The following is a 13,771-nucleotide window of genomic DNA, read 5'->3' as shown; positions in this document are numbered from 1 at the left end:
AACACAAATTTAAAAGCTAAAAATGAAATAACCTTTATTTTGACATCATAGAAGATTGACATATAAAATTCAAAATTGAACTGCATAGCAAAATAAAATGCAGCATTGTATCCAAAGATGCTTTCCTAAAGCAGTCAGGACAATTACACATCAACATTTAATTAGGAAGCATATATGAGCAATTAGTCAACTAGTTTTGCTTTGTGCATGATAAAATTGCTGTTAGTGCAAGCTTCATATATACATAGTATATATGTGGATGCAGAAGTACGATTTATGTTGCCTTTCACAGCCACTTCAAAAAACATGCCACCAATGAAGATCTCTGATCTATATAAAAAGAAGTAACTATTGTAAATAGCTCTTTATTCTCAGGTTAAGGGTCATCCTAATTCTTGCGGAGGTACTTCTATCTGGCTAGAACTGAATTCTTGTGTGCATTTTCAGTATATGTTGCAGAAGATTCTTTTAGTGCAGACATGTCAAACTCGCGATGTCACGTGACATCGCGCAACGTATCGGAGCTTTTTCCCCATTGCCGGCAATGGGGTGGGTGTGGTTTCCTGGTGACACGTCCGGCCCATGGGCCGGCTGTTTGACAGCCCTGTTTTAGTGTGATCTTTCTTTGTTTTTGATCTGATCCCAATGTTGTTTTGAGAAACATTTTGAGATGAATATAATCACAAAGTTAAAACAAGGTGTGCAGACCTTTATTCCCCTTTTAGGCAGTAGAACAGAGAGCCTATTTTTATGTTTCAGGAGGGGGTTGCTAGCAGTGGATGACATTAGAGCTGTAAGTGATTGAGGCTAACTCTCTCCTCTCTTTGCCCCAGTTGGTATACGGGGGAAGAGGCAGATAATTTTCATGAGATACTTGAATTGGTTGTTTTTAACAGAGTTTCCAAATTTACTTTGAAGGTTGCATTATATCTGCTGGTGAATTTATGATTTATGACCCTTTATTATCAAAGTACAACATGTATACATTGAGATTGGCCGAGCCTCCCTTCGTTCCCCCACCACCACAACTCACAGTGACAACAGACCCACCGTCTTGTTACACCATGTGAGATAATTGCACAACACACCGGCCTCGCAAGTCAATCATACATAAAGTTATTTCCCGTTCAAGAGCCTGACAGCCCATGGATAGAAGCTGTTCTTCAGCCTGTTGGTACGGCTGGCTTTACTTGTATATCTTCTACCCGATGGTAGGAGAGTAAAGAGTCGTCCCTGACAATTTTCCTCACTCTTCCAAGGCAGCGAGCCCTGGCGATGTCATCCAGTGGTGTCAGGGGACAGCCCATGATGTTTTGTGCTGTGCTCACCACCCTCTGTAATATCCGCGGCTGTCAGGCCAGCATACCAAACCACAATACAGTGTGAGAGAACGCTCTCTATAGTAGACTGGTAGAAGTAGGTCATTAGCCGTTCTTCTACCCTGTTCTTCCGCAAGACCCTGAGGAAGTGGAGTCTCTGTTGGGCCTTCCTGGCCACCTGGGTTGTGTTGACTTTCCAGGTAAGATCTTCACAGACGTAGACTCCCAGGAATTTAAAGGAGGAAACTCCCTCCACACAGCCCCCCCCCCCCCGATGTAAAGTGGGGCAGATTCCTCTCTTTTCCTCCGGAAGTCTAGCACCATCTCCTTTGTCTTGCGGATGTTCAGGTGCAAGTTGTTCTCTAAGCACCATAAGGATAGTCCCCCCTGTACGCTGTTTAGGGATATAACTATTTAAAAATTTCTGGCTTCTCTTTTAATCTTTATCATTTTTCATGACACACGTGAAAAGTATGCAACTTCAGAATTGAATTGGCATCTAGCTAGTTCTTTGTCATGGTGAGAAAGGCTATCATAGAACCCATAACAATATTGAGAGGCAAATAGACATGATGTTAATAACATAGTTTATTATTGCATCTTTAAAAAAATCATAGCTAGAATATCTGTGGAGATTCTCAATTATCCAGGTCCTGGTTGTCCCAAAGGTGCTTTTCAAAAGGCAACTGGACTTTCTCGGTTTTTTTTTTACTTGAAAACATTTAGTTTCTTGGATGAGAAGTGAAACTTTTTCAAGGAATAAACCAAAAAAAGTCCAGTTGCCTTTTGAAAAGCACCTTTTGAAAAGTTGCCTTTCGAAAAGCTGTCTCAGGATTATACCAGGTTTATACTAAGAGCCTTCACTTCAAGATCCCTGCTATTTACATCTAACGTATCTACATATAGATAAGGATGGCACATTGTACTGGCACCAATGGGCACTTCCTAATATTGCAAATAGCAGGGATGGTAGAGTTTCTAATTGGGCTAAAAGTGCACTGACCATGTTCTAATCCAGAGTAGCTGTGCACTGGCTTTTCTTTTAAAAATGGCAATAAGACAAATACGTTTATTATGGTGGTTATTCTAGTGCTAGAGCCTAATTAGGTTTTGGGGGACATAGAGTTGGATTTATCAGGTCCATTCTCCATGTGTGAGTGAGCTACAAAATGGAACAATGTTGGGTGAGAAATTTTGAACCATTTCAAGCCCATACTTGAAGAACGTGGTATGCTTGCTTGACAAGGGCTCCCGCTGTATTGTGAGAATGGTTATTACCAGGGAAGGTTTTTTCTTTCTTTACCTGCTGTCTAGATGCTGCACAGACACTTGCTTTCGCAAAGGATCAGAGTGAGGATAATCAAAGTCAAGATCGGCTGAAGGTAAACCCATTGCTGGGTGGTTTCTTTTGTCGTACAGAGTGCCCCTTCTCTGTACCTGTGCAAAGTGGATTTCTAGAACTTCTGACTTGCTTGCCGGTGAGTCTTTGCCTTCCTCAGAAGTTCTTGGGACTCCACTGAGCAGGGACAGAGTTCTCATTCTCTGTTCTCCACCTACAGAGTTCCATTCTCTGAACATGTTTTCTGGGATGTAGCATTTCTTTTCCTTAGTCATGCCAGCTCTCACTGTTATATTCCTGGGTGGGAGTTTTCTTTTATTCAGGAAAGATGTATTACTTCATGAAAACTTTAATACCTGAAAACCTTAGAAGAATCAAGATGGTTTCTCGTGCTATTGTTGAGTTAGTATTATCCATTTCAAGAGAAGGCTACCTTATTTGATACAGAGATAATAGGCTTGATAGCATTCCATTGCAGCTTTTGGGAAACATCCTATCTTAGCTGTATTGTAATGTGTTCTGTGTATGTTTGTGTGCGTGTGCACATGCACACACAAGTTCAGGGATAGGCAACCTGGCATCTTTCAAAAGTTTTGGGCTACAACTCCCATGAGAGTTATAGTGGAAGACTTATAAAACTGCCAGGTTGCATATCTGTGTCTATTTGATCTTTGGCAGATGTCTTGATCAGTTAATAAATGCAATTTTTGTTTAGTCAATTAAGTCTTATCTTTACTGTAACTTTGGTGGTATTCCAACTGTATGTGATTGTTGCTGTTAAGCTGGTGACTAAGAAAGGAAGTGTTACATCCCTGTGCTTCTGTCATAGATCTTAGCTAATAGTTATTTTTCCTTCTTCCTTTAAGCAGAATAATACAGAGAGCAGTTTCAGCACTGAACAGGAAGACCATGAAGGTGATGTATCTTCATTAACAGCCTTAAAGCGTACATGCAAGGAGAAAGACGGTAAATGTGGTCTCTCAATTAGACATGATTACATTGCTGTGACTATTGGATACATTAGTTATATAGATTTTGTAGAATATATACATACTGATACTATGTTGTTTTTGTTGAAAGTGAGTCCTATGTGGTTTTTCTTTTTCTTTTTACTATTATTTCTTCTTAATACAATTAAATATTCCAAAGTATTTTTAAGAAAACATTTTTATTTCTCTCTCATGTGAATATACAAATTAGGTAACGTTCAAGTAGTCAATTTAGTTTGTGAAAATTGCACATATAAATAAAATGTCAAAGGGGAACGTTGTTGTCAAAGCTATTCCATGCAGTTTTTAGAATAAGTCTAACATTGCTATAAAGATAGTGATAGCTTCTTAAAACTTTCTTTTTCATATTTATTATTAATTTCTTACAAAAACTCTTTATTTGTAATTTCTCAAGTTAGTCTTAAACTCTATCATTAAATATTTTACAATATACAAACAGAGGCGAACACAAAAGCTTTTTGTTTGTAATGTGTGGTGGGGGAATAGAAATATTTACAGGTAGTCCTTCATTTACAACCATTTGTTTAATGATGCTTCTAAGTTACTGGGCCTCAGAAAAAGTGATTTATGACTTTACAATTACAACCATCATATCAGCTCTTTATCAAGTGACTACAATTCAGATACTTGTGGATGGACTTGCATTTATGACTAGTTGGAGCATCCTGTGGTCACATGATCACCATGTGCAACTTTCCCAGACAGGTTCTGACAAGAAATGTCAATTAGGAAAGCTGGATTACTTTAGTGCTTAAAACAGTCAATAAATCGCGTCCAATCATGTGATGACTTGCTTTACAACCACACCAACCTAAGACAAAAATTTGGCCCCAAAATTATGGTTGTACGTTGAGGACTACTTGTAATTCACACAGATAAGTATACATCGATATAGATGTTAGAGTAAGTTGTATGCTTGTGGGCAGGTTTGCCAGTTTACTGCACAAACATTTTCACTTTGGCAGGTGGAATACTAATAGATAATATTTCAAAAGAACAAACCGCCTTGGATTTGTTGGCTGAAGAATGGGATATAGCTGGCCTTCCATGGTGGTTTTTAGGCAATCTGAAGTCCAGAAGTAATGATTCAACAGATATGCATACAAATAAGGTAAATGTTAGCAAACAATATGATGTGTAGGCATAAACCTGTATATTTTAGCCTGATTTCATTAAATTAATTTATTCATTAAATTAATTCATAAATTAAATTCATTATTTAAATTCATTAAATTAAAAGGATTTTTAACTCATTCTCATATGGTCTTTGACATTTTTGGTTGCTTTGTTGAGGCTGAAAAATTATATGCTTAATGATCATGGAAGCTTGCCTCAGACTAAACAAATAACCAGCTCATCATAGATAACCTCAATGAGCAACTGGAATAAATCATGACCACAGAACACACAAAAATGCTGACAATCACCATGAAGCCATATTTCTGAGACAAACTGAAAAAAAGGAAAAGAAAACTGCAAACCATACTACTCAACCCCAGAAGCAAAGAAGTACTTGAAAACAAATGGGTAGTCGACATGTCCACCCACCACAGAACACAGTACCCACCAGAAAGACCTTAACTATAACATATCTTTGGAGAAGCAGCGTTTTAGGTCACAGAGACCCAAGAAAACGTAAGGCAGACCATCATACCACAGATGAGAAGAACAGAGAATCCTAAATAGCTTAAAGCATTGGACAGAGCAGCTCTCAAACCTAAAGAAGAACCAAACCATCCTCCTCCTCCTAGCAGACAAAGACTGAGCCACAGTTATTGTGGACAGATCATAATATATACAACACAAAAAACTTACATCCCAGTAAATACCAACCCAATACAGAAACCAGACCACCTGAGCAGGAGAGCTCTTAACAACTTAATTAAGGAAGATGAAATATTAAAAAAAGAATAGCGGCAGATCAAAATCAGTGGACCTATCCTCCCATACTTCTTTGGATTCCCCAAAATACACAGACCCAATATACCCAATATATCTTTACTAGAGCCCCCAACATACAACATAGCCAGGTAACTTACAAAAAAGCTTGGAACATCTCACAGAAGAGAGCAAATATTTTATCAACTTCCCCTTACAGTGCCTCCAGAAAATCAAAGACCTAAAAGTAGAAGAAAATGAAATCATGGTTTCATTCAATATCACAGTACTCTTTACATCCATAGACACAAAACTAGTGAAATAATCCATGGTAGCAGTACTATACAACACACCCAATCTAACCAAATATACTAAGTTTGAAATAACCCAAGGCATGGCTCTTACCATGTTTTGCTTCACTACCTACTTGTTTGATGGACAAATATACCAATAAGAGGAACACACATGGGATCATGGCGTGGGGTACTGGTATGGGCTGGTGTTATTAAAGATTTTTTTTTAAATAATATTTCTATACTGAACTAGTTGGACCTTTTCTGATTGAAGATGGACTCATCTCCCAAACCTACTGCCAGTTTTTAGAAGAGGACTTCAAGCAGTGTTACAGGAAAAAGTCTGCATCTTTTAAGAAGAACATGATTTTTATGCAGGGCAGTGCTCCATTGCATGCATTGAAGTACTCAACTGCATGGCTAGCCAGTAAAGGCCTTAAAGATGAAAGACCTAAACCCTAATGAGAACTTGTGGACCCTTCTTAAATGGGAGATTTACAGTGAAGGAAAACACTACAACTCTGAACAGCCTCTGGGAGGCTGTGGTTGCTGCTGCACAAAATGGTGATTGTCAATAGATCAAGAAACTGACAGACTCCATGAATGGAAGGCTTATGACTGTTATTGAAAAGAAGGGTGGCTCTATTGGTCACTGATTTTTTTTTTTGAAATGTCAGAAATACTTGTACACTTTGAGTTATTTTCACTTTAACAGATGCAAATAAACAAGTGAGATAGGCAAATTTTCATTTTTTATTTAGTTGCAGAATAATTCTGCACACTAATAGTTGCCCAATAATTGTGCACAGATAGATATTCCCCTAAGAAAGCCAAAACCTCACTTCTACTTTCTTAAATATTCAGGCTTGAGCTTTAAAATTTTGGATTGACCGAGAATACTGTAGTTGTTCAAGAAGAAAATTAATCCTCCATAATACAACTTGCCTAATAATTGTGCACACAGTGTAGCTTTTTTTTTTTAATCCCATTTATATCCTGCCCTTCTCTGAAGACTCAGGGCGGTTTACAATCTAAGAAGCACAAATCAATGTGCTTAGCAATAGCCTTCATTCTATGTATATGCCTGCTTATTAGGGCTTTTGCCCCCCCCCCCCCAAGCGGCATTATTACAAAGTCAGCTTATTGCCCCCAACAATCTGGGTCCTCATTTTACCTACCTCGGAAGGATGGAAGGCTGAGTCAACCTTGAGCCTGGTGGGACTCGAACCTGCACTAATTACGGTTCTTCAAAAATCCTTTGAATATGTCAAGTGCCAAACCTTTATTTGTCATTTGCAAATTTCCCTGTTCATTTTCCTGCTTGGAACTTTGGTCCCTACTCGTGGCCCATTTCTATATTCAAGTTTCATAATTATTTTCTTTTCAGCTTTACTAAGCATGTTAGATTGTAGAAGTTGGTCAGTTTTTAGATTTTTAATTTAAAAATACCTAATAATTTAAAATTTAAAAATACGAATATTGGGTTTTTTACATGTAGTAAATGTATTCATTTGTATCCTGCCTTTGTTATTTTTACAAATAAATCAAGCCAGTGAACATTTCCAACACACTTTCCTCCTATTTTCCACAACAACCTTATGTGATAAGTTGGGCTGAGAGAAGTGACTGTCCCAAGGTCACCCATCTAACTTTCATCGCTAAGATGGGACTGGAACTCACAATCTCTGGCTTTCTAGCCTGTAGATCAGATTAATATTAGTGGATATAATTAATATATAACTGATATTAATTAGTATATCACTTTTCCCCCCCAAAAGGATGACATAGAAATAAATGTAAAAACTTTCCTGTTGTAGGATGTCTCACAATTGGTGACATTTAAGGAAGTAAGAAAGAATTCCAGAAAGTGGAGTTGTGGAAATAGTGCAGGATAATGGGTAGAAAAGTAGGTGTTCGGAAAGCCATCGGTATTAAATTAGAGAGAGGACTGTTTCATATCTCATCTGACTGCTTTTGGATTCTACCATATCACGTAAGCTTTGGGAAGGATGATGGAAGACTAGTTCTTTTTTCTCATTACAATAATGAGACTGTCTTTTCCTTTGAAAAAATGAAGCTATTTAAAGCATCCAGGCTCTAGAATATTTGTTGCATATGTACGCGTTTCTATTTAATTATGTCTTTCCTGAGGTTATTGTATAATTTATAATATAACTTGTTTAATTGGATGTTAAATAAAATTTCTCAGCACACATTGCTGAAACAGTGTTATTGAAAATTGCAAGTTATTTTTTACCCAGCTGCCTGTGGCTATAAAGGGAAGCTTTGTGAGGCCATAGTTTATAGTTACCTTTATGAAGCTAAATAAATAGCAAGTCTAAAAATCTTCAAAGTGTATTTCTCCATTCTTGTATAGGATGTGGATACCGCTGTTGTTTCAGATACTACAGATGACTTGTGGTTCCTCAATGAAGCCACTTCAGATAACTTCAGTGTCACAGTCCCATCAAAAACAGTTGATTGTGTACAAGTTAATGAAGAAAGAAAAGAGGATAATACAGTAGTAAGTCCCAATAATGGGAAGATGTTTGTTAAATTGAGTATAAAATTTATTTGTTTATTTATTTGATCCCACCTTTATTATTCTTATAAATAATTCAAGGCAGCAAATGTATCCCACATAGCTTCTTTCTCCTACTTTCCCCACAACAATCCTGTGAGCTGAGTTGGCCTAAGAATGAGCGACCGGGCCCAAGATCATCCAGCTGACTTTCATGGCTAAGGCAGGACTAGAACTCATAGTTTCCAGCTTTCTAGCCTGGTGCCTTAACCACTAGACCAAAGTGGACTAACAATTGCATTATTACTTATATTATTGTCATAATCCAATTGAAAAAAATATTTTTTATTTATGATATGAAATTAAACATTAGGAACTATTAATTCATGTAGATTTTGATCCAAAGTACCGAGCAGTGCAATGCTTTTGCACTTACTTTGCTAACGTGACAGTATGTCCCTTTTCTGATTTATATATTATATTTATTATAGATGAGTGAAACAGTATCTTCTGATGACCTTGAAGATTCTCAGTTCTTAAGTGATGACACAGATACTGATGTTCCCTCTGAGGTATGTTTTCTAGATTTAGTGTATTTGATTATAATGTTTATGGTTACACACTTAGTATAATTTGTTTAAACACCTTTTTCAGTAATTAAGAGGTAAAACCCAACTGTTCTCATTACTGTTGTTTTTTATTGGACAATCTGAAGTAATGAAAAGTAACTATCTTGTCTAATTGACCTAAAGAAATTCAGGGTAACCGTTCAGTCATGTTATGCTTATTTTTTAATTTTTCAACGTTCTGCATCCTTCTTCCATTTCATTGATCAAGGGGTCTGATATCCAGGTAGTCTTCAGATTATGGCAGTTTGTTTAATGACTGTTTGAAGTTACAATGGTACAGTTCTTGCACTTACAACCACAGTGTAAATGGTCACTTGGCAACCTGTATGTATTTACAAAATTCCAGTGTCCTGGGGTCATGTGATCATTATTTGCAACCTTCCCAGGGGTCTTCCAACAAGTAGGCCAATGGGAGAAGCTGGATTCACTAAACAACCACAGTGATTCACTTAACGACTGTGGCAAAAAGGCCATGAAAGGCCATAAAATCATAAAATTCACTCCTTAGTGATGGACGTTCTGGGCCCATTTATGGTTATAAGTGAGGGCTACCCATACCCAGCTTTTTGAGCTCATGCTTCTGAGGCTTCGGGATCAGTGTTCAACAAGTAGCTGAAATGTTGGAGTACACAAACTAAATCATTTTAGAAAGTTTTTTTTAATAGTCACTTTATGTTTGCACTTTCTATACTTCAAAGATGGAACTGAAATGTTCTAAAGCTGAGAGAAATTGGTGGAAATGCTTCCTATTTTGCTCATTGTGCATCCCCATAGCAGCACTTCTTTATTATGCTTAGTTCTCTCCTGACTACTGTTGCTTTAACAATGATCTGGATAGTGTACCTTGCTTTAGAAGAAAAGATGATGCAGGTGAAAGAACCTAATATCCTAGCTGTTTCCCCCCACACGCACACACACTCAATTATCTTTTGCTGGCATATTAGAAATAAATTAGGTGAATGGAAGGAGGGGCTAGAGAAAGGGGCTGGCATGTAAGGACGAGAAAGCAGAAACATTTATATTTCTCTCCATGGTCTGATTAGCAAAGGGCTTGGAAGGCATGTCTGTTAAGTAGATCTGTATGAGGCTTGAACATCATTTTTGTAGAGTGTTCATCAGTGACTCCTCATCAGTGAACTAAAGTATTCAGTAAGGTTCACAGGCTTTGTTTCTGGTCCCAATAGTTTTCAACATTTTGATTAATGGATTGAATAAATAGATGGAAGGAAAGCAGACAGGAACATGACATAAAGCTGGTTAGGCTATCTCAGGCATGTACCACATATGGCCCCAAGAATGCATGCAACCTGCCAAACAGCTCTGTGCAACTTGTCACTTTAAAAAAAAATAGCAGATCCAGTAATTTTTTTTAAAAAAAAAACAGCTTATCCAATGCTACCAACTGTTGCTGTCACCAGGAACATCTGCAGGTTTTCACAGCCACAGCCGCTCTGAAAGACATACTGCTAAGTGCCTATGGCATGGACACTGCTAGCTCCTTTGCTGTCACCCTGGTGTTTGCTGCTGAAAACTGATTGACATAGCAGCAATTCTTTATGGGCTGTAATTTTAAAGATATTAATCTGATCCTTTCCCTTTATAAATTCTACAGGCTGGACTAGCTAATATTCGAAAAGATAAAAACACAATCCAAAATTAACTTGATAGGCTGTTTTCCTAGTGAAAATAACATAAAGAAATTCAACATTATATACACTACCATAGTGTAATTCCAGTGATACTAGTTTTTTGCTATTATACCTTGAGTGTTGTATCTGCCTATATTTCATTACCTACACTTGATTCTGTGGCAGATGTGTTCATTTAGGAGCCCAAGTAGTGCAGTGGTTAGAATATAGCACTGCAAGCTAACTCTATCCATGGCCCAGAGTTCGATCTCGACAGGCTCATAGTTGACTCAGCCCTCCATCCTTCCCAGTTCGGTAAAATGAGGACCTAGGTTGTTGAGGGCAACAATGTAAACTGCCCAGAGGGTGCTGTAAAGTACTGTGGGGTGGTATATATGTCTAAATGCTATTACTGTTATTTATTTATGCATTCATTTAGCTTAAAGGTTGTGAAACTTTTACCCTAGTGGCTAGTAATTAAAAAGTAAAAAATTAAGAATCAGATCACAAAAGAAAAGAACCCATCCTCAGCCATCATCATACCTGGGAGAATACCCGGTCTTCAGTAGGTCCTGAACATCATCAGGGTGGAAGTCATCCAGTTCTTAGTGTGTGTGTGTGTGTGTGTGTGTGTGTGTGTGTGTGTGCGCGAGGGGAGCCAGGTTCTGAGGCAGATGGTATACATCTTGGGTCCTGTTAGTTGACACTGCTTAATTGATGGGACTAGGAGTGCACCTACTCTTACTTGATGGAAAAAAATACTGGAGACAAGCCCTATGTAGCGTGTTGATGCAGGAAAGGTGCATTGGTACAGTAGATGTACTTCTTTAGTAAATATAGGAAAATAGAGATTTTCTACATTGAAATCTGTATTGGACAGATCCCATCTGAATACTGTGTCCTGTTCTGGCCACTATACTTTAAATATTTTTCAGAACAAAAAGATATATGTGCATTAAAAAATGGTGAGAATGATTGAGAGCTGAAAACCTATTAGGAAACTTGAGAATTATATATAATGGTGAAAAAAGAACTTTGAAGTACTTGAAGGCAGAAGATGCAAGTGAATATCAAAACTCTTATCGTCCAAGAGTGTAGGATGTAGAACAATGATAGGAAAGAAGATTCTGTTTGAATATTAGGAAAAACATCTTAATAGTAAGTGCAGTTCAGTAGTGGAGCAAATTGCTAATCAACATCCTGTGGTCAAGCAGAATGTGAAGAGCCCCTTGTATGGAGATGCTTAAGAATGAATTCCTGCATTAAATAGGGTTGGATTAGCTGGCTCAAGTAGCTGTTTGAACTTGGGAATTGTGTTATCTATATTGCAGATCAAGCTTTGTTGAATATGTTTTGCAGTATGTATCGTCTTGACAAACTTGCTATTGGGCAAATAAATTATAGTTTCAAACTCAAAAGCCATCACGTATGTAGAGTAAGCAAGTAAGCCACCATCAATTGTGTAGTTTCAACAAATTTTATACAATTATGGAAGCTGAGAAATTATCCAAATTCTTGAATTTAGAATGTGATATTAAAAATTTTGTGTAGTAAAATGAAATCAGAAAAGAAATGAAAGAGATTCATGTGAAAAGGGCTTCTTAATTAAAGATTGTTTTGACCTCAATGTTTTTAATAAATTAGAATATTGACTGATTTTAATTGTGGGAGTAAATGGGCCACTATTGAAGGCACTTGAATTCTTTCTCCTTACAAAAGGAGAAAAAGTATAGATGAACCCACAAATCTCTAATTGATTTGTCTGCTTCTTTTCATTCAGCAGGACAGTTGGCAGTGTATCAAATGCAAGAAGTTCAATTCTCCCATTAAACGGTATTGCTTCCGCTGTTGGGCCTTAAGAAAAGACTGGTTCTCTGATTGTCCCAAGCTAATACAATCACTGTCTACATCCAACATTGCTACAATGCATAGTAAAGAAGACCTGAAAGGCATAGATGTCCCAGATTGCCGAAGGACAATATCTGCGCCAATTGTACGGCCTAAAGACAGTTCAGTAGTTAAGCCCAACTTGTCCTCTAAAAGCTCTATGGATTCTATGGATCTAGCCCTGGGATATGAAGACAAAGAACCTCTGCAGTTTGTTAAGTGCACAGAGAAAGAAGTGCAGCCTCTTGAAAATAGCAAAGAATTACTGAAGCCTTGTCTTGTGTGCCTGAAGAGGCCGCGGAATGGGAATATTGTCCACGGAAGGACAGCTCACTTGGTGGCCTGTTTCACATGTGCAAAACGATTGAAGAAAGAAGGATCAGTTTGCCCAGTCTGTAAAAGACAGATTCAGACGGTGATTAAGACATTCATAACATAGCTGTGTTACTTGTTTGGATGCTATAGACATTTGATGTTCAGCTATTATAAGAAAATTTTGCATGCTATGAGTGTGCTGTTCAAGGAAAGTAAATAATATCATTTCTAAAGCACATATTTGGTATTTCTTTGGAGTTTTTTGCACTGTCCTTTTAAGTAAGGAAGGAATTTGTAGATGTGTGAAAAAGCTATTCCAAGTTCTTTACAAAATCTGTGTTCAAGAACTGATGTCTCCAGATCTTTTAATGTTCCTATAATATTAGCTTCAATAAAACTGTGAAATTTCTCTCTCAAAAGTAGTGAACAGTTGATGCTCACTGAAGCAATGTTGTATATAGCGGCAGTGGTCTAAGTATTGCATTTTTCCCCCTCTGTGTGCTCACATGGAAACATAAACATAAAAAAGGGGAGCAGTTTATTTTTATTCTTTCTGACTACCTTAAGCCAAATGTATATTAAATTGCTTTATGCTGCTTCCATGTTCCAATTCCTTTTCTGTTGGAAGACAGCGATCAGTGACTTTGATTTTGGGAAGTAAACATATTTCTACCTTTAACTCTTACTATATGCCTGTGCTACATTGTAAGCACAGCTAACCACCCAAGTGAAACAGGCATTGTCTCAAAAGGAAACTTTTATTAGGGGTTAGTGACAGTAGGGAAGTCAGGGTGAGGTCTGGGAAAAATCCAGCTGAAATGATTGATACAGTTAAACTAGCAATATTTTTCCTCCCAGCAAAGTCATAATGTCCATTCGAAATCCAGCCAACCCATAGGTAGTACAATGCACGGGTAGCTGGCACAGTTGGGGTGCATCTCAAGGTATTCTC

General features: G+C 37.6%; 1 protein-coding gene across 2 annotated transcripts in view; it reads left to right on the top strand.

Annotated features, from left to right (window-relative positions):
- The window catches only part of MDM4 (MDM4 regulator of p53), a 33,452-nt gene extending 20,035 nt beyond the window's left edge, over positions 1–13,417 (top strand). Inside the window, exons 6-11 of one of the 2 annotated variants that reach the window (XM_081324315.1) lie at positions 2,634–2,701; positions 3,528–3,624; positions 4,634–4,779; positions 8,217–8,363; positions 8,852–8,932; positions 12,401–13,417. In XM_081324315.1, the coding sequence (XP_081180441.1) occupies positions 2,634–2,701; positions 3,528–3,624; positions 4,634–4,779; positions 8,217–8,363; positions 8,852–8,932; positions 12,401–12,943 (1,082 nt within the window). In that variant the 3' untranslated portion in view covers positions 12,944–13,417. Of the gene's footprint in view, positions 1–2,633; positions 2,702–3,527; positions 3,625–4,633; positions 4,780–8,216; positions 8,364–8,851; positions 8,933–12,397 lie in introns of both variants that reach the window. The other variant, XM_081324314.1, reaches the window with a different exon arrangement.
- Positions 13,418–13,771: the final 354 nt, after the last annotated feature.

The sequence above is a fragment of the Vipera berus genome (genome assembly GCF_964194415.1).
Source record: "Vipera berus genome assembly, chromosome: 3".
Classification (NCBI taxonomy): Eukaryota; Metazoa; Chordata; class Lepidosauria; order Squamata; family Viperidae; genus Vipera; species Vipera berus.
Note: the sequence above shows the minus strand (reverse complement) of the source record. Positions and strands in the feature narration are given on the sequence as shown.